The following is a 21,353-nucleotide window of genomic DNA, read 5'->3' on the forward strand; positions in this document are numbered from 1 at the left end:
CGGGCCAGAGGGAAGTGGACAGATCTAGGGCGTTTGGGAGGTAGAGTGGACGGGACTCACTGAGGGCTTGGACGTGGAGGGGGAGGGAGATGGAATAATTCATGCTGGCCCAGTTATTTTGGCTCCAGCCTCTGGATGCGTGGTGACTGCTAATGACTGAGGCGGAGAAGCTGGACAGGGGAGGGGATCAGAGTCCTGTGTGGAAACCTTAAGTTTCCTATTAGACGTCCGGGTGGAGCCTGGGCTCATGGGCGAGACCAGGCTGCAGACAGAAGTGTGGGAGTCTCGGCCGATAGGGGAGGCTGGATGAGGCCACCCAGGGAGGTGGGGGCAGTGGGAGGAGAGGACAAGGGGCCACGGCACTGAGCCCTCCCAGGCAGCTTGAGGAAGAAGAGCGGCTAAGTGGCATCCCCTCAGGGGGGTCCCCAGAGCCACCCCCTCAGGGGTCCCCAGAGCCACCCCCTCAGGGGTCCCCAGAGCCATGGGTGGTAGCTGGGACACGGCCAGGATGGGTTTTTAGATGCTAGCTATCAGTGTTTTTATGCTAATGGGCTGAGCTAGTATTTTTCTTTCTTTCTTTCTTTTTTTTTGAGCCAGTATTTTTCTTGAACCTATTTTTCCTTTTGGATTGTGTTGCCTGCTGGAGTGAAATGTACTGGAAGTTTTGTTACCTACGTGCGCCACTCGTTTCGACGTAAGACGGCTCCCTGAAACCCATCGCGCCACGCGTGTCGTTATCCCCATTTTCCATGCCCCAGGTTTTGGAAGGACAAGGAATTTTGTCTCTGTGGATCTCATCTAGTCAGATTAACAGGGACCAGAGATGAAAACTGTGCCCTGCTGAAGTTCCTTCTCGGAGAGGGAAAGGATCTGAGGGAGAAGATTCCAGACTCGCCCGAAGCCCCACTTCTCTCTTAAGAGCACCTGCGGGCTCTTAAGGACGGGTGTTGAGTGAACAGTAAGCGCGTGGTGGGTGTGGGTAGGTGACAGCGCTCCCCGGGGTTGGGGACAGAGGAAACAGTGATGGCCTTGTCGCTCCAGGTTGCTTTCGTGACATGATTTAGGAGGGCCACTCAGACATGGCAGGGTCTGTGCCTGAGGTTTCCTCAATTTTACGCCCTTTGGGAGGTGCTGCCAGGGGATCTGCTGGTGAGCCTGGTTGGTCTGATGCTGTCAGCTGCTGTGAAACCCTTGGTACCAGTGAGGTGTGGCATCAGGTGGGGTGACACCTTGGTCGTCTTCTTGCTCCCCGTGCCCAGCCCAGCCATGTGCCCTGTGTCAGAGATTGGGGCCACAGCCTGGAACCCCCATCCCTCTTTCCCCTTCCACTGATGTCACAGAGTTCCTGCTCTGAGTGGTTGGGGGAAGTGATGCTGGAGGAGGGGCCTCCCCATCACCTCCAGAAAGCCTTCCCTTCCATCTCCCCTGGGCTCGGGCAGTGAGCGGCCTCCTCTGCTCCGTGGCCCCATCTGCCAAAGGACTTGCCACACTCCCAGGTGACGATCACTTGACCCAGCCGCTCCCCCCACTAGTCTGGGAGTGGCGGACCGGCGCTGAGGAGGTGCCGCATTGGGGTGTGACAGGATGCACAGGCTGAGGGTGGGCGTCGACGGACATGTCCACAAGTGGGGACAGGAGAGAGGCGCCTCTTTGGGCTTCAGGTCACCCCCGGTTTGGTGATGGGGCAGAACTGAGAGGCAACCTGACCTCCCAGGTCCAATGAACAAGCCACGGTGTCCGCAGTGATGCAGGAGGTCAAAGCCAGGGCAAGTCTGAACTTCAGGTCTTTCTGCCTCTCCTCCACCTGTCTCACCCTCTGCTGGCCACTGCCCCAGATGCATGGGGGAGAGACGATCCCTGGGGATTTTTGTTTTGTTTTTAAACTTTTAAATCATCTTTATTTTGGTTGCAAAGTTACAATTTACTTTTTTTAAATATATATATATTTATTTATTGGTTGCGTTGGGTCTTCTTTGCTGTGCGCGGGCTTTCTCTAGTTGCGGTGAGCGGGGGCCACTCTTCGTTGCGTCGCGTGGGCTTCTCATTGTCGTGGCTTCTCTTGTTGTGGAGCACGGGCTCTAGGCGCGCAAGCTTCAGTAATTGTGGCACGCAGGCTCAGTAGTTGTGGCTTGTGGGCTCTAGAGCTCAGGCTCAGTAGTTGTGGTGCACGGGCCTAGTTGTTCCGCGGCACGTGGGATCTTCCTGGGCCAGGGCTCAAACCCGTGTCGCCTGCACTGGCAGGCAGATTCTTAACCACGGTGCCATCAGGGAAGCCCAGGCGGATTCTTAACCACTGCGCCACCAGGAAAGTCCCACAATTTACTTTTTAATTAATATTTTCACCCTTCCCATTTGAGGTCTCATAGCTTGCCTTGGAAAACATTGCATTCTCTACCAAACTGCTATACAAAGATGTTGTAAAATACAGTTTCCCAAATTAATCCTCTTTGCCGGTATTCAGATTAGTGCATAAAGACAACATCGATTGAAAATGGCAAGTGACTTAATCGGCAGAACGTACAATTCCTTTCCTAATGAAGGGTGCTACAAAATGGTACACAAAAGCTCAGTTTTTAAAATGCATTTTAAAAACACGCATAACTGTGTGAGCTATTATATATAGAATGGATACACAGCAGGGTCCTCCTGTACAGCACAGAGAACTATATTCAATATCTTATGATAAACCATAATGGAAAAGAATATTAAAAAAAGACTCTATGTATATGTATAACTGAATCACGTTGCTGTACAGCAGAAATTAACACAACATTGTAAATCAACTCCACTTCAATTAAAAAATTTAAAACTATGCATAACATACAGTTGACCATTTCAGCTCTTTTTTAAGTGTGCAGCTCAGTGGCATTAAGCACATTCACATTGCCGTGCAACCGTCACCACCATCCGTCTCCAGAACTTTTCATCTCCCCCAATGGAAACTCCGTCCGCATTAAACACTAACTCCCCCTCCCCCTCCCCCAGCCCCTGGCACCCACCATTCTACTTTCTGTCTCCATGGATCTGACTGTTCTCAGGACCTCGTGTAAGTGGCATCATACAGCCCTTTTGTGACTGGTTTCACTCAGTATAATGTCATCAACAATAAAAAAATTAAAAGAAGGATTCCTTTCAATGTTGGGCATTCAGCTTCCAAAAACAACAATCATGGGGAAGTTAGTTCCCCAAAGTAATTTTAACCCGAGGCTGCATATATAACCGTTGTTCTACAGGACATAAGGAAAGATAAATAATGGCCCGTAGAACCAGACCGTCATACTCAACGTGGTTTCAATAGAAGAGCCAAGTTGGGATCGTTAGAATCTGAAGACAAGGTTGACAGATGAAGATGCTCAACCCAGAGCTGTTTGTTCCCATAGTGAAATACGGAAGTAACGTAGATGCCCGGGGGGGCGGGGGAGTGGGTTGGAGACGATGCTACTTCTATACAACAGTGTGACGCCTTGTGCCTGGCACAGTGGCATAAAAAAGGAATTTAAGGGGGTGAGAGGTGGTGAATGGACGGGCTGTCTCTGCGGGGATCCTCATGTGTCCGGCTGTTACGATGAGGACAGCGTTGTCCTGTCTGCTCTGACCTCTCTGCTGCGTCACCATCCAGCCTGGCCGTGGGTGCCCCGTGGCCCCTCGGATTGGGAGTGCAGGAGCTTCCCCCTGGCTGGAGAGGGGGCGCATCCTGCCCAAGGAGGGTGTGCTGACCCCGGCCACTGGGAGTTCCAGCCTTATGGCTGCTTGGGGCATTCCGGGGATGTTCCACGTTTCTGGATTGAGGGAAAGATGTCACATTTCATTGTCCTTCTGAGAATAAGGTTCAGAGTGCTCCAGGCTCCCCAGTGGGAATCATTTCCAAACGTTTCTACAGCTTGGGCACAAAGTTCTCGTGCCACTGAGCCAGCTCCAGGAGTCTGAGCTTCACCTGTGCTTGCCTTTCTCAGAGTTGAGTGAGGCCGAGGGGCCGCCACTCATCCCTGGGCCATTCTGCACCCCGAGACGGGGCCTTGGTTCCCGCATTCTTCACGGACAACGGCAAGCAAATTCCCTTTGTTCCTTCCACGTGTAATCCAGCCACTGTTTACTGGGACTCCCTGTGTGCTCGGAACTTTATAAGCTTTATCCATCTCCTCAGCCACCTTCAGAAGGTACTGTGAGCCCCGTTTTGCCGTCCAGGAAGCTGTGGCTTAGAGAGGTGAAGTGTCCTGCCTAGGGTCACACAGCAAGAAGGCGCTGGAACTGGGATTGGGGCCCATGCCTGTTCGGCTCCGAAGCTGGCATTCCTACTCACCCCTGTAGCTGCTGAGGGCTGGCTGTGGGCTGAGGGCTGAGCCCGAGAGGGAGGCCTAGCTCTGCATGGGTGGGAGGGAGGGCGAGGCAGACAGATGTTGTCAATTGTGAGTTTGCTCCAGGCCGGGCTGGTGGGCAGGCGGGCTGCGGGGGTGGGGGAGAGACTGGATGGGGGTTGGGCCGGGGCCAGAGGGGCTGAGAGAGCCACAAGGGGTGAGACTGTGGGCGGGAGAGCTAGGCGGGCCCTGCTGGGATTGGGGTGAAGGGCTACAGCACAGGGGACATTGGCCTCTGCCAGGCCACGTGGCTGGGTCACAGTCGTCTTGGGGGTAAACCACAGGCCATGTTTTATCTGTGATAGGTCAGGTCCTGCGTTCCGTGAATGCTTCCCTTAGAATCAACTGGAGCAAGAATGAAGGAAGGAACGAATGAATGAGTGGGGCCCCTGGAGGTCACCCCGGTAACCGAGAGGCTCTCCCTGATGAGGGACCTTGCTGTTTGGGGCTGGGAAGCCGGTGATGCCAATTATATCTGACCCCCAGCCCACGGTGCCCCCCACGTTCACCAGATGGCATCGTCGGGAAGTGTGGAGGGGGACAGCTGAGGTTGGGATGGGCCGAGTGGCCGGTAGGCAGTGGACCGGCAGACTTTGCTCTGGGGTGGACTGTCACCCTTATTGCCAGCCTGGGGGAACCCGAGAGAGCGAGGATGCAGCAGTGCATCTTCCACTCCGAGCTCCCCCGGCTACGGGTGGGGCTGAGGTTGTCATCGTTGGGGGATCTGGCAAGGCCCTTCCTCCTCCTGGTTCAAGAAATACCCGGGGCTTCCCTGGTGGCACAGTGGTTGAGAATCTGCCTGCCAATGCAGGGGACACGGTTCGAGCCCTGGTCTGGGAGGATCCCACATGCCGTGGAGCAACTAGGCCCTTGAGCCACAACTACTGAGCCTGCGCGTCTGGAGCCTGTGCTCTGCAACAAGAGAGGCCGTGATAGTGAGAGGCCCGCGCACCGCGATGAAGAGTGGCCCCCGCTTGCCACAACTAGAGAAAGCCCTCGCGCAGAAACAAAGACCCAACACAGCCAAAAATAAATAAATAAATTTAAATCATATGGGCTTCTAAGAAGACCTCTGCTTAAAAAAAAAAAAAAAGAAAGAAAAAGAAGAAATACCCAGCCCAGCCTCGGACCACGCCCATTGGGGGTCTCCCTGGAGGTGAGCCCAGAGCTCAAGGGCACCGTGTTCTAGGTGCAGTTTGTCGGCAGAGGTGCTCGAGGTGGCTGCGGGCAAGCCGTCACAGCCGGTGTTTCTGGACGCATTGGCCTCGTGCTGAGCCCTGGGGTGACCCTCTCTTTTGGGGCCACCCCAAGGGCCGGGCCTTGGAAGAATAATGAGCTCAAACAGAACACCCAAGGCCCTTGGTGCCAGGAAACGCTGCCAAGTCCGGCGGGATTTACCCCGTGGGGCACGGGAAGGCCAGCCGTGAGGAACCGTGGTGTTTTGTTTTTTTTATTTTTTTGCGGTACGCGGGCTTCTCACTGTTGTGGCCTCTCCCATTGCAGAGCACAGGCTCCCGACGCTCAGGCTCAGCGGCCACGGCTCACGGGCCCAGCCGCTCCGCGGCATGTGGGATCTTCCCGGACCGGGGCACGAACCCGTGTCCCCTGCATGGGCAGGCGGACTGTCAACCGCTGCGCCACCAGGGAAGCCCCCCGTGTCATTTCTTAGCGCCCAATTTTGAAGTGTCCTGCCGAGAGGTGACCTTCTGCCTGGGAGCAGAGGCTGTCGTCACTAACAACAGCCCCCTCCCGGCTGCGGGTGGAACTGACGCTGGGGGCGCCTCGGTACTCGCTTGCTCCTCCCTTGGGGAACGGTGGGGTCCCCTCTTTCCTGTGAGCCGAGGGGCCCAGCGGGGCAGCAGCCTGGGTGGGGCTGAGTGCCGGGCTGGGCGCTGGAGGGCGTGGGTGCCCCAGCTGCTGGACCCACCTGAGCCTTCCATCTTTCCTTTTTGTGAGCAAAGAGGCAACCTTGTGACAAAGCAAGGGCAGAGACCATCACCGGCCTCAGTTTCCCGACCTGTACAGTGAGGACTGATGCTCTCCTAAAAGGTGGCTCCGACGATGAAGTGAGAACATAGAGTGGGTCCCGGAAACGCTGGCTCTCTGCTTCTCCGCAGAGCCGGCTGGTTGCATTCGAGGCCCCGCATCACGGTTCCCTCCTCTGTCCTCTGTTCATGCTGTACCTCTTCCTTGGTGTTGCTCCCCACTGTCGAGAGATGCCTTCCTTGGTTGTCCCAGTTTGGGGGACACCTCTAGGCCTCCCCAGTTTTGCACTGTTCATTTTTAGTGATACAAACCATCTGTGACCCCATAGGAGTGGGGTCGGCAGCATCCTGGATACCCACCCGCTGGGCTGGACGGCAGCTCGGCTGTGCCTTGGTCAGTAACACCTGTCTTTCTTTCTTCTGGACTGCGAAGGCAGAGACCCCGTCTGGGCAGGTCCCCATCCCAGTTTCCGGCATCTGGCTGGAGCAGGGATCCCGGTGCTGAGCTGCAGCCCCGTCAGAATTGGATTTGGAAGGTAGTAGTTAAGGTTTCAGGCCTTTCTAGGAGGAGTGGAGTGTGTGCTCCCAGCCTGCGACTCAGCGGAGTTTTCAGTACACGTTTGCCGAGTGACTGAGGGACCGGATGTGCCGCGGCCCTGTCGGGCCCCGTCCTGATGCTGTAGAAGAGACCTAAGGAAGGGGTGTCCAGATGGTGCGGCCGGGAGGGGGCGCTCTCGGCCACCTGAGGGGGCTGCCCGTCTAAGGGGACCTTGGGCAGGGTCCGAGGTGAGTCACCTGTCGTCAGTCACCCCGTTCTCTTCCCTGCACGGCAGGCGCAGACGTCCCCATGGAGGCTTGCTGTGCAGACGGACATCGAATGGCCACACAGCACAGGGACTGCTCACTGCCGTACGCCTCGGAATCGAAGGAATGCAGGTATGTTTGCCAGTGCCGCTGTGCTACCAGAATAGTGTTCTTCTAGACAACAGCAGGGGAGGAAGGGACAGTGGGTGCCAGGCCCCCCGGGAGAGGCTGGGCCCCCAGGGCCAGGCTGCGGGAGGTGTGGGGGGCTGGCGACCCCCGCGTCCCTCCTCTGTGCTCCCACGGGCCTTGTACGGGACTCCGCTTACCCTTCCCGTGCCACCCTGGCATTGCCGGGGCATCCCGTCATTTCACCAGGCTGCAAGCAAGGGGATGTGGGTTTGTAGCCCTCGCTGCCGCACCTGGGCAGTGTGGCCAAGTCACCCAGCAAGGGGGTGGTTGTTGGGGGCGGCGGATGAGATCGTGTGACTGCCAGTGCTTTGCAGATAAAAGCATGGGCCACCTTCAGACCCCGAAAACGCAGACGAGCGAGTCCCAGAGCAAAAGTTCTGCCAGACCGTTGTCTACTTTATACAGTAGCCAGCCTCTGGATCAACTAGTTTTATTCCTCTCTTCTTCAGTTGGCTCAAGCTCCCTCAAAGTTTTGGGAGAATGTAAGCTTAGAATAAATGATAAAGGTATGTAATGTTGATCATCACCGTAAAAATAATAGCGAGCCTTTAAGAAGCACCGACTTTGTGCTGGGCGTTTGCTGCCCTTCGTCTCATTTCACCCTGTTACTGATCCCATTTTACAGATGAGGAAACTGAGCTTTCCCCAGTACGCACAGCTGGTAGGTGATGGCCTTAGGACTTGAACCCAGATCTGCTTGCCTGGGGAGCAGAGGTTGAGGGGGAGGCGAGGGTATGAACGCATTCCATCACTTGACATCCGTTCATTTTCTCTGCCTCTAATCCGAGTCTAAGCTGCTTTGACGCTTGGAGCTGTGGGTTGCTAGGTGGAGAGCTGCCATGGAAGGAATGTGCAGGGGAGGCTTGTCTGCCTCACCCTGGAGTTTTGCATTTGTGTTGGCATCGAGCAGAGGCTGCTGCCTGCCAGCAGTGACGGAGGATGTAAATCTCGATTTAGGAAATTCTTGAAAAGTCGAAAGCATTATAGACCAAACAAAGGAAGGGAAGACAGGGCACTCGAATTGTTTGAATTGACTGGGAGACCACGCCGTTAGGATTTATGGCACGTCTGATGAGTGAGAGCGGGGATCTTGGCTCCCGAGCGTGGCTTCGAGCTGGAAACGTCAGAGGGTGGCTGGCAGTTGCGGAGCGAAGCTGGGTGGTGAGCGCCAAGCGTTCTGTTTGCAGACTGGGCTCTGAGAGGCAGCCGGGCCCCGGGGACCCTCCTGGGCCGGCTTTCAGGCTGTGTGACTTGAGCCAACTTGGAACCTCAGTTTCCCCAAATGTAAAAGGAGGACAGCGATAGCTTCCTTTCGGGGTTGTGATAATGACCGAGGCGAGGGAAGCAGCCGGCACCACCAGGCCAGGCTGTGGGGCTGTATGTGTCTGCTCGAGCCGCCGGCACAGATACCTCTGCCCGGACGGCTTAAACCACAGACATTTACTGTCTCACAGCCTGGCCGACAGAAGTCTGAGATCAAGGTCTCAACAGGGCTGGTTCCTCCTGGGGCGTCTCTCCTGGCCTGGGGATGCCACCTTCTCCCTATGTCCTCACGTGGTCTCCCCTCTCTGTGTGTCTGTGTCCTAATCTCTTATCCTATAAGGATGCCAGGCAGATTGCACTAGGGCCACCCTAACCTTAATTACCTCTTTAATGACCATTTAATCTCCAAATAAGTCACATTCGGAAGTCCTGGGGTTAGAACTTCAACATAGAATTGTGGGAGGCAGGGATACAATTCAACCCAAAACGGGGAGCCCTGTTTGTAAATCAAAGGCTTACAGAGTGAGGCGTCAGCCAGCTGACCCCTCAACGGACAGAAGGAGGAACTGAGGTCAGCGACTCAGTGGCCTCTGGGCCCCACTTGTGAATTTGGATTTTAGTCATGACTGAATTTGTTACTGACTTCTACTCACCAATGTCTTGACTGAGCTTTGGAGATATCTTGAATCCCCAGTGGGCTCCAGACTCTAGAGAAGCTACCTTTTTGGCTATACAGCAGGCATTCGTGTCATGATCTACTTTTTTTTTTTTTTTGAGAGTTATGTTTTAATTGGTGGACTTTCTGAGGACTTCAAGCCTGGGACACAGTATCTCAGATAATGCTGAGAAAACTGTTCCAAAGAGGCAAGGGGGGAGCCAGGATATATAGGAGTTTTTGCAACAAAAGACCAGGTAGTTGGAACATCAAGATTACGGTCCATGATTTACATTTTGGGCAGGGTTGTAAACTTCAAACACGCATTCAGAGATTTCCTGAAATGTAAGTCATATCACGTGAATGGCCGAGAGGGAAGGTCTTCTCTCTTGGGGGCAGATATGGGTGCAAGTCCAGGTTCCCGCTGACCCCCGACATGTTGCCAGTGGGGCCCACTCACTTCATCACGTGGGACCCAAGGGAACTCTGGCTGGGTAGTGCGAGTTTCCATATGACAGGGTCCTCAAGACGTGTTATTCAACTCCCAGGACGCTGACTGCCAGCGATTGGCCTTTTGTTTCCCCGAGGCCCAGGGAGGCCGGTGGACTTGTCCCTGAACTCACGGGCAGGGGCCGCGTCTGTGTCCAAGGCCTCTTAGTGAGTTAGCTGCTGGGCTGCTGGGCTCTGACCGCACCCCGGTCCTGTTTCCCTAGGTGCTGCCTGCTGCCCCTCCAGCCTGCCCTGCACCCTTTCCTCTTTGTCAGTTAATGTCGGGGTCTGAACCCCATACCATCTGCAGAGGTCAGAGGCCAAGCTTGTGGTCTTGGGCTCAAAGTAAGATGCAGCTCATCTAAGAACACAACTGGGTTTTAATTCCAGGGGCAGCACTGGGTGCCACTGTAGGGGATGCTCAGGAGAGCAAGAACCGCCCCCCGCCCCGCCCCAGCCCTCCATGCTTTCCTCGCCCAGTGGATGGGGACGGCACACGACAGATGACTCTGAGCCCCAAGTCAGAGCCGTGGTGCTAGGATGAGCGGGGCCGTGTGCAGTGGGGAGTGACAAGCAGCGCAGCGATGCTGATAGCAGGGATTTTCTAACAAGTTCAGGGTTATCGTTTTTAATGAAGGCAGAGAAGGGAGAGAGCAGGTCAGAAATCCAGTCTGTTTTAAGAGGGTCCTCTTACTAGTAATAGGTAAAAGATACAAGAAACAGGGCTTCCGTGGTGGCGCAGTGGTTGGGAGTCCGCCTGCCGATGCAGGGGACACGGGTTCGTGCCCTGGCCCGGGAGGATCCCACATCCCGCGGAGCGGCTGGGCCCGTGAGTCATGGACGCTGAGCCTGCGCGTCCGGAGCCTGTGCTCCGCAGCGGGAGAGGCCACAGCAGTGAGAGGCCCGCGTACCGCAAAAAAAAAAAAAAAAAAAAAAAAGATACAAGAAACAGAGACCAGCAGCCTCAGTAGTTCTGGTATCATTTTTCTTCTTTTGAAGTGGAATTCTGCCGGGATCTCCAGTTTTAAGTTCTCATTCATTCGGCAAATCTTTATTGATCTCAGTGCTGTTCTAAGGTCAGCACGAGGAGAATGGGATCACACGGGTGGGCGAGCCCCAGGCCGAGCCTCCAGGGTAGAGTCGAGGAAGGAAGGCACTGAGGGTTCTGTGGGGCCCAAGAGGCCTGGGGTTGGTGCCACCGGCAGACGAGGGGATTGGCAAGGACCGCAGAGGGGCCAGCCCCTCTCTGCACACATGGACTCCAGCTGGGCATGTTCGGCCTCTGCCTGAGCCTCTAACACATGGCACGTTCGGGGGCGATCGTTTCCTCAACTCATGCATCGCCATGCATTCTGGCCTGGACCAAGGGCCCATAATGCCTTAGGACCCAAATATAAATTTGCCTCAAACCTTGGGTTGAATTAAGCCCGCGAGTCTCTCGGAGGAATTTGGATACACACGGAGCCAAAACCTAAAGCGGATCCTCAGATGATGTCTTTCAGCCTACCAGTCACTCTCTGAACCCCTTCGTTTATTTATTTCACAAATCGTATTGAGGGCACTCTGGACCAGATGGAGATTAATCAGTGAACAAAATAGGCAAAATCTCTTCTACGGAGGATACAGGTGACGGCATGGGAAAGTATCGTTTGTAAGAAGGCACAAGGTGTCATGGGAACGGAAAACCCAGGGACAGGAGGCAGGGTCTCCTGATCAGGGCAGATTTACAATTTTAAATAGAGCTGTCTGGGGACGCCTCGCTGAGAACAGACGTCTGAGCCAGCACCTGAAGGAGGTGAGCCAGGCAGCCAGGTGAATGCTTGTCCAAGTTGAACGGCAGCAAGGGGAAAGCAGCTCTCTGGACGCCCAGCCCCACCAGGGTAGAACTTAGTAACTGCTCCCCCAGAAGCCCCCTGGTGTGGGAGGCTGAGGTTCCCCACCAGGCCATCCCTCTCCCCGTCCCTGAAGCCTCTGTACAGGTCTGGCACACAGTAGGGCCACAGCCACATTTTTTTAAAAATTGCATTAAAATATACATAACACAAATTGTACCAGCGTAACCATGTTTAGGTGTATAGTTCAGTATATTCACGTCACTCTATCGCCATCACCACCATCCATCTCCAGAACTTTTTCATCTTCCTAGTGAAACCCGTACCCATGAAACAAAACCTCCTGCTTGCCCCCCCTCCCCCAGCCCACCCCTTCTATCTTCCGTCTGTATGAATTTGACTCCGCTGGGTCCCTCATATAAGGGGAATCACAGTAGTCATCCTTTTGTGTCTGGCTTATTTCACTTAGCTTACTGTCCTCAAGGTTTATCCATGTTGTAACATGTGTCAAGGTTTCCTTCCTTGTTAAGGCCGAATCCAAGTCCATCATATGTACAGACCACATTTAGCTCATCTATTCCTTGATGGACACTTGGGTTGCTCCCGTCTTCTGGCGATTATGAATCACGCTGCTGGGAATGTGGGTGTGCAGATATCTGTTTGAGTCACTGCTTTCGATTCTTTCGGGTTTATGCGCAGAAGTAGGATCCTATGGTCATTCTATTTATTTATTTTTCTGCGGTACGCGGGCCTCTCACTGCTGTGGCCTCTCCCGTTGCGGAGCACAGGCTCCGGACGCGCAGGCTCAGCGGCCATGGCTCACGGGCCCAGCTGCTCCGCGGCATGTGGGATCTTCCCGGACCGGGGCACGAACCCACATCCCCTGCATCGGCAGGCGGACTCTCAACCACTGCGCCACCAGGGAAGCCCCCTGTGGTCATTCTATTTAAAATTTTTGGAGGACCTGCCATACTGCACCATTTTACCTTCCCACCCACAGTGCATGAGGGCTCCCATTTTTCCACACCACTTGTTTTCTGTTCAGCCAATAAGTATCTTTGAGTGAATGGATCAATGGATGCATCTCTGCTCGCTCTCCCTGATAATGCAGTGACATGCCTGTCATTTGCAAATCCACTGAGAGCACGAGTGGATGTGTGGTAGCAGAGTACAGGCAGATCTCATTTTATTGCTTTGAAGGTTGCGTGTTTTTTTTTTTTTTTACAAATTGAAGGTTTGTGGCAGCTCCGCATTGTCAGATGATGGTTAGCATGTTTTAGCAAGGAAGGTTTTTTTTTTATTAAGGTATGTATTGCTTTTTTAGACATAATGCTATTGTACACTTACTGGACTACAGTACAGTGTGAACATAATTTTTATATGCACCAAGAAACCAAAAAATTCATGTGACTAACTTTATTGTGGTTGCCTAGAACCAAACCTGCAGTATCTCGGAGGTCTCTCTGCAGACAAATCCATCCCGGAGCCCGAGGGCAGTTCTAGAAGTGCACGGGAAGCCGGGTGCAGAGCTCTGGCCCCATAGGGTGGAGGCTGGGGGCCGAGGCAGCCTGGCTGGCAGCAAACGGAGCCCAGCGGGGCCCCTCCCTCTCCGGCCCAGTGCAGGTCTGACGGCTTCTCCTGCCCTTGGTGGCTCTGGCCAAAGCCAGGGTTATTTGGGGTCTGGTGGGAGCCACACCTGTGATCACACACCTTGCGCTCCATCACCTGCCTGCCCTCACCACCTGGAGCTGTGTCTGAGGGACCAAGCCTGGGAGGTGACGGTCCTTCTGGCGACGTAAGCTTTTGTGCACGTGTGTCCTCGGGTTTCCGAGGACCTTCCTCCCGGAGCCCCCAACGGGGCTGGGAGACATGGATGCCACGGCCCGGTGTCACCGTTGCCGCCATCCCTCACTCCGTGGCCTTGGGCAGGCTACTCCACCTCTCTGGAGCTGTTTCCTCTGATTCCGGAAACTGGAGACGAGTGTTGGGAAGGATTCAACTTGATAAAGGATCAGAAGGTCTGGCCCAGAGTCAGCCATCAGCTGTTTTTGTTTTTTAAAATAGGTGGGAACTTTCTGTGTCTGAGGCTCAGAGGTCAGAGAAGTGAACTGGAGCTCTGGCCACACAACTGGGGCTCTCGACTCCACTCCCAGATACCACCCTGCATCCAGTCTTTCTAATTAAACACTGTTGGGCACCTTCTGTATGCAGGCGTTGTGTGTGTGTCTGTGGATGAGTGGAGGGGATGGGGAAGGGGGGACACCCAAAGATGACAGAGCTCCCATCCCCGAGGGGCTACTGCTTCCAGGCCCTGAGTACCAGCTGGTGGGCCCCCCGCCCCACAGAGCCCTTGGGCCAGCCTGCCCCCTCTGCCCACAGGATGGTCCAGGAGCAGTGCTGCCATAGCCAGCTAGAGGAGCTGCACTGTGCCACGGGCATCAACCTGGCCAACGAGCAGGACGGCTGCACCGTGCCGCATGGGGACAACACCAGCCTCGAGGCCATGTTCGTGAAGGTGAGGACCTGGGCCCCTCCCAGCTCAGCTGCCACTGCTTCAGCAGGAGGCCTGGGGCGCTCTCCTCCCTGCACCCCCGACCTCAGATGCCTTTCCTATGAGCAGTGCATAGTGCTCAACTCAGGGCGGGACGAGGGACACTCAAGTCTCCCCACCTCCTCCAGTTTATTCAGTAAACCCTGGACAACACCCCGGGCCCTGTCCGACACCGGGGAAACAGGGATGGAGTGACCCAGCCTTGCCCTGAAGACTGCCAGTCCCGGGGCTTCAAACAGGAATGTGGAGGTCAGAGCAGGGGTTATCTGGGCTCAGGGCCTTCTGAAACCTCTTCTCACTTCAGATAGGCATTCCCCACCCCACTCCGGAGGCCCTCCAGCTTCTCTGCTCTCCTGAACTAGTCAGAGTTCAGGATGGGCCCCCACCAACGCCTCTGATGACACGTGACCTCCATAACCGCCCTGGAAGAGAAAACTGAGGTTCAGAGAGACCCACACTCCAAAATGGCCTCTCAGCAGGGGTCCCTTCAGGACCAGCAAGGGAAGGATCTGGTGAGGCAGAGCTGGGAGTGTGGTCCATCTGGCCCAGAGGGAACCCTGCCCAAAGGTCAGCTATGAATGAAGGCCGTAATCCATCCTGGGACTCCAAGTCCAGGCCAGGTCACTCAGGACCTCTGTCACTGTGGAAGGCCTGCATCTTTGCACGGATGTGGAAAGGTTACTAAGAGCGTTCCCAGGTCTGAAGACTGCAAATAAACTAGGCTGTCCCTCTCTTGCCACCTACTGAGGGAGAAAAACAGCCCGACCAGAAGGCACTCAGGTTTGGAAAGTTAATTAACCTGGACATCTGGGTTTCTGTTGGAGGTGCCAGGTGACAAAGATGAATTCCCTGGAAGAAAGATGCCCCCTTCCCAGTTAGGAAGGCCCTGCAGTAATTTCAAGGAGCAAGCATTGGAATGAAGTCTGGATCCCGAGACGGGGTGTGTGGGTTCCTTTCGGGGGATTCTCTTTCCACGCAGGTCGGAATGTGTAGGGAGATTCCACGTAGAGGAGCTGTGGGTCCAGAGCCCCTCTGCCCGCCCCTCAGCCTTTGTGGGCTTTCATGGGAGGAGGCTTCTGGTGTGAGAGAGCTGGCGGCGGGGGCGAGGGGGGGTGATCTGGTCAAGGGGGCCTAGGAGCCAGGACCTTATGTGTTCAGTGACTGCCTCCCAGGAAGGGTTGGGGCTCTGCAGACGCTGTCTGCCCCGCAGACACTTCCGCCAGTGTCCCCCGACTTGAGAGAAAGGCATGGAACTTTCTAAGGGAAGTGGAAACGGATGGCTTTGGCAGATGCGTGGTCTGTGTTTCCGGGAAGGGCGCCTCATGGCCTAAAAGGTGGGGGAGGTAACTGAGGCTTCCACTCTTTCCAGCAGCAGAGGCTGTAGAATGAGCGAATTGGAGACCTGTCAACCTCTACGAAACTCAAGCAAAGCCACCCCTCCTCTGCTCCTGCTATGGACCTTCTGGAAAGCTCTTACGCTTTTCTTAGAACGATAGGGACTGAAATGGGGCTTTTCATGTGCCAGGGTGAATGTTGTCCCTGGGATTCAGCTGTGACTTTTGGAAACACTGGGGTCCAGGTGACAGGCAGCAGCTCTGTTCCTCACTTGATGACCAGGCTTGAGGTTCCCTTCCTGCTGCTTGACCCACCCTCACTCAGCGCGGGAAGAGACGAGATACATATTCATCCTTCCAGGCGTGGTAGAGAAATCTCAGACCACGCAGAAGTCATGGACCCTTAGGGAGCTCTTGTGTGAGCCCCAGAAGGCCCTCTCCTAACCCCCTCTTCCTGGAGGTGGAAGCTGGGCCGGCAGGGATATTGGGGGGCAGTCAGGTATCATGGAGCGTGTGCTGGGATAAGGCCCTTTAAGGTTCCTTTCAAAATCAGAACCTGCGGGATTTGGGGGCAGCAGGCTTCGGGCCTGGATTGCTTTGCTGTTTCCTGCCAACATGTAGAAGATGCAGCCCAGGTCAGGCACATGTCATCACCGTCCAGGGAGCATTAACACAGCGGGGCTGAGAGGTCCGTGGGGATCCGCTGTGTCCTGTGTCTGGCTTCCCCAACGGGAGTCTCCTCCTGTGTTTGCAGAGGTGCTGCCATTGCTGCCTGCTGGGAAGGGCGGCCCAGGCCCAGGGTCAGAGCTGCGAGTACAGCCTCATGGTTGGCTACCAGTGTGGGCTGGTCTTCCGGGCATGCTGTGTCAAGGGCCAGGAGACAGCAGAGTTTGCCCCGGGGGACGTTGGGGACCTTCAAGAAGCAGGTAATTCCCCCCTTTCTTCCCTCTTGGGCAGTGCAGTTAGTTAAGGTCATCCAGAGAAACAGAACCAATAGGACTTGGAGACAGAGAGACATTTTAAGAAATGGGTTCACACAGTTGTGAGGGCTGCCAGGTCTGAAATCTGCAGGGTGGGCCCACTGGCCAGGGACCCAGGGGAGAGCTGATGTCGCAGCTCGAGTCCAAAGGCCGTCTGCTAGCAGGGTTCCTTCTTACTTGGGAGAGGTCAGTCTTTCTCTTAAGGCCTTCACCTGATTGGACGAGGCCCACCCACATGATGGAGGGCAATCTGCTTTACTCAAAGTCTGCTGATTTCAATGTCAAACTCATCTAAAAAATACCGTCACAGCCATATCCAGACTAGTGCTGGACCAAATATCTGGGCACCGTGGCCCAACCAAGTTGACGCATAAAATTGACCATCACAGGCAGTGTGGGCACGCACATTTACCATTGCCTTAACTCAGAAGAGACTGGTTCTAGTTGTCAGAGCAGTTTCACGTTTGTCACTGTCCTGGAGTGAAACTGAGAACTTGGGATCTGGGATCTGACAAATCTGTGTTCGGGTCCCTGTCCTGACATGTATTTGGGGGGCAAACTGGTGTATCCAGGCCTCAGTTCCCTCATCTGTGAAAAGGGGATAATTAGAGTCCTACTTGCTCAGGTTGCTGGGATTAAATGGGAGAAGGGGTATAAACTGTTTGCCATCACATTTCGTCCCATCCCTCCAACCGCCTTGGGCAGCGTGGGTGGCTGGCCGTGCTCTTGTTTCACACATGAGGACCTGGCACTCAGGATCACGTGGCCAGGGGACTTCCCTGGTGGTCCAATGGTTAAGACTTTGCCTTCCAATGCAGGGGGTGCCGGTTCGATCCCTGGTCAGGGAGCTAAGATCCCACGTGCCTCGGGGCCAAAAAACCAAAACATAAAACAGAAGCAATAGTGTAAAAAATTCGATGGAGACTTTAAAAATGGTCCACATCAAAAAAGAAAATCTTAAAAAAAAATCACAATTGTTAAAAAAAAAACGATCACATGGCTGACATACAGAGGAGGGAGAGCGCTGGCCTTCCGATGCCTGGCCAGCGCTATCTCTCCATCTGGAGCTGAGGCAGGGGGCACCACTCGTTAATAGCAGGGGCACCACTCGTTAATAGCAGCAGGCTGTGAGCATTCAAACACTAGATATTTATTCAGCAAAGGGGCAAATGACCCCAAGAGCAGCTTCAGGAGGGCTCCCAGCTGTGTGTCCACCAGTTCAGTCTCCACCCTCCATCTGAAGCCACATAAATCCTGAAACCTTGGGGCTTCATGATTCAGTTACATGGTTCAGGAAACTTCTTGGTTGTCTAGTCATCTCTTCCACTTGTGCAATGGTTTCCTGTGCCATAATGGAAAGAGCCCTGGAAACTTTCAAGCATCTGCTCTGCCCCAAGCTCGCTGCGTGACTGGGACCTTTGCCTTCTCACTCTGAGCTCCGTCTGCCCTCTGTTAAAAATGGGAAAGGGGCAGGAAGGGGCTCGGAAGGGCGAGCTCACAGACCAGTGGTCCCTAAGTCAGGCCACCCATTCATGTGGCTTTGGGGTCCTCGGTCAAACGACCAGTCTTTCATTCTTTGTTTTGATTTCTCAAGTCCAGGGCCCCATGGCCGCCGTGGGGCTGATTTCAGATATTTTAGTCATAAAGGGGGATTGGAACCACATTCTGGCTCCTTCCTTGACTTTTGAAATCATGGATGACATTTTCACTTTAAACAAACTCAAATTCTTCATACTGATGGAGAATTTCTCCTGTGTCTCCAGGGAGGACTTTTGTTGATTTATGTCTTGTTTCATTAATGATCTCTGAGCTTTTCTGTCGCTCCAGATGTCTTATTTCTCCCTTGTCTTTTATCTGCTTCATTTCTTGCCTCAGACTTTCCTCAGTGTCTCTATGAGGACTTCCCTGTGTTTCCTCCTCACCCAGACACAGACCTGCTTTCCTCTCTTCCACTGACATTTATTGTGGGCCTACTGTGTGCTACCGTAGCGGGCCCACAGACCAGTGCTGGCCTGCAACAAAACAAGTACAGAAGTTGGGAGTAAGCTTTCAGAAACTTCTATAAGCATTTGATAGAGTAACATGTCTGTTTAAATATAAAATTGGGACTTACATGTCTGTTTTCTTATCTTAGTTTTTCTAATAATCTATATTATAAGTGATCAAAGTATTGGTCTAAGATGGGGGAAAGAACCCTGTTCCTTGGGGATGAACTGTGCTAGGGCGTATCTTGGTTATGTCCATTCTACAGATTGGGAGACTGAGGCTGTGGAAGCCTCAGTTCAAGATTCCTTTTCTGGCATTCTTTGCCAGGCTTGCTGGCTCCTGAAAAATGCTGTGGAAATCTTGATGACCTCATCACCTGAGTGATAAATAGTTTCTCATGAGTCCTCCTGGCCTTCTTACCATGAGTCCTTTGGAGGATGAGGTCTGGACACCCTGGCCTGTGCCTGGCACATGGCAGGGACTTGGGCTTTGCTGGGATGGAATGCACCAAGTGAATGAAGAGTCCCCAAGTTAAACATTCTTTTTTTTCCCTCTCTTTTTAAAAAATTGAAGTATAGTTGATTTACAGTGTTGTGTTAATTTCTGCTGCACAGAAAGGTAATTCAGTTATACACACACACGCACACACACACACACACACACATTCTTTTTCATATTCTTTTCCATTGTGGTTTATCCCAGGATATTGAATATAGTTCCCTGTGCTCTACAGTAGGACCTTGTTGTTTCTTCATTCTCTATATAATAGCTTACATCTGCTAACCCCAACCTCCCACTCCATCCCCACCCACCCCCCTCCCCCTTGGCAGCCACAAGTCTGTTCTCTATGTCCGAGAGTCTGTGTCTGTTTCGTAGATAGGTCCATTTGCGTCATATTTTAGGTTCCACATGGAAGTGACATCATAGGGCGTTTGTCTTTCTCTTTCTGACCCGCTTCACTTAGTATGATCATCTCTAGTTGCACAGACATTAAACATTCTGAGCAAAGGTGCTCCCGGCCTCCTAACCTAGAGATGACTCACACCCTAAGTGTCTCTGGCTTAGTTCCTCCCTAGCTGAAAAATTCTTTGGATTATTTAAGAACCCTTACCATATCTTAATAACCCCTAAAAAGTAACGCCTTATGCATAGGTAGTGTCTATAAATTATGTTACGCTGAAACTTACAGCAGAATTACTAATATGTGTTCTTTCTACTGATGTCTGCTTTTCCAGTGTGTGTGTATCACGTGCTCACTGTAGGCATTTTAGAAGACACGGGAAGGTAGAAGGAAGAGGAAGTCAACATGGAGATAAATACGGTTTCCATTAGGTCACGTTTCCTTCCAGTCTTCTTTCTGTCTCTCTTGGCTTCTCTTGTGTAGGTGTGGCTGTGCTGGGGACACCTTTGCTTTATGCTTTCCCCCCCAGCGTTGTAATGTAATGGCTGTTGGATTGTGATTGAATTGTGATCGCTGTCATTCCATCTTGCGGAAGGTCTTCATTAGCAGAGCACTTGGTTTCTCAAGTATTCTGGGAATTCTTGGGTCTACCCACCCAGGTTAAAAGGACTAATCCATTTCTTCCATACCAGAATTGCCAATGGAATACAACCCTTTAAAATGAGGGCCCAGGTCTCCCACTGGGTCCCTCTCTGTCCTATTGTAATTATTGAGAGGAGGGGCCTTGTCTGTGCCGAGTGCTTGACCCTCAGAGCAGATACTCAGATACCTTTGTTGAATGAATTGAGTGAGTGACTGTTGATGTCCGGCACTACATTGAGCCGGACAAAGTGTGTAAAATAAGTGAATTCATTTCCTGGGGCTGCTGTAATAAAGCACCACAGACTGGGGAGCTTAAACCACAGAAATGTGTTGTCTCACAGTCTGGAGGCCAGAAGTCCGAGACCGAGGTGTCGGCAGGGCCGGTTGCTTCTGAGGCCTCTGGGAGCATCTGCTCCAGGCTTCTCTCCCAGCTTCCGGGAGCATCAGGTATGCCTTGGCTTGTAGATGGCTGTCTTCTCCCTGTTTCTTCACACCGCTTTTCCTCTGCGTATCTGTCACTGAGTCCCAATTTCCCCTTTCTGTAAGGACACTCATCATTGGATTAGGGCCCACGCTAATGACCTCATCTTAACTTGATTGTCTGCAATGACCCTTCTCCAAACTAAGGTCACATTTCCAGGTACTGGGGGTTAGGACTGCAACATCTTCTGGGGTTTGGGCGGGGTGGGACACAATTCAACCTGTAGCCGTAAGCTTTTACCAGGTGCATTGTTTTCGGTTTGGAAGACGTGACTTAGTTTATAGTAGGGCCGTGACTGCATTTGCAGAAATATTTGAGTAATGTGGACAACGTAACCACACTCAGCATTAAGTTGATGACTACAGACAGACCCTTGTGCCAGTGCTGTTTCTGTTATAATAGATCTTTTAGAGATTTAGCTACATTTATAAGTGTGACTCTGTTTTTAAAAAGGATAAAATGAACACTGAGCTTTTTATAAGATGTACCAGCAGGCGTTACTGCGTGATATTTGCAAGAAGAGAAGATGCTCGGCGTTGCCTCTGTGTTAACGTGGGCACTGTGTGTGGACAAACCTGTGTTTGCCTCTTCCCCCTCAGCTAAGGTCTCTGAGATCGAGGAGGGACAAGAAGACCCCTACCTGAATGACCGCTGCCGAGGTGAGACTGGCCCTCCCCAGGGCTAGCTGGTGGTTAATGAAGCCCGAGGGGAAGTCAGTACTAATCTCGCTGGGAGCTTGGCCGCGGCCCTTTGGCTGGGAGTCAGCTGTAAGGCCCTGTCGTCTGCACTCCCGGGCTCCTTCCCTTCCTCTCCTCCTAGCTGGGGCCTGATGGGCGAGCGAGGGAGAGGGTGGGCTTGTAGAGAAGGGGCCGCTTGAGGAGCTGATGTGCAGAGCTCTCCCACCAC

At 53.3% G+C, this 21,353-nt stretch overlaps 1 protein-coding gene across 3 annotated transcripts in view; it reads left to right on the forward strand.

The window, feature by feature from the left end:
- The window catches only part of FBLN1 (fibulin 1), a 77,657-nt gene that overhangs the window by 6,303 nt on the left and 50,001 nt on the right, over positions 1-21,353 (forward strand). For all 3 annotated transcript variants that reach the window (XM_089921452.1, XM_022596916.2, XM_022596915.2), the window contains exons 2-5: positions 7,174-7,276; positions 13,952-14,087; positions 16,212-16,383; positions 21,047-21,106. In XM_089921452.1, coding sequence (XP_089777578.1) covers positions 7,174-7,276; positions 13,952-14,087; positions 16,212-16,383; positions 21,047-21,106 — 471 coding nt within the window. The remainder of the gene's footprint in view (positions 1-7,173; positions 7,277-13,951; positions 14,088-16,211; positions 16,384-21,046; positions 21,107-21,353) is intronic.

This window comes from Delphinapterus leucas, chromosome 11, assembly GCF_059928025.1.
Source record: "Delphinapterus leucas isolate spDelLeu-1000000601 "Yukka" chromosome 11, BTC_Dleu_Yukka2, whole genome shotgun sequence".
Taxonomy (NCBI): domain Eukaryota; kingdom Metazoa; phylum Chordata; class Mammalia; order Artiodactyla; family Monodontidae; genus Delphinapterus; species Delphinapterus leucas.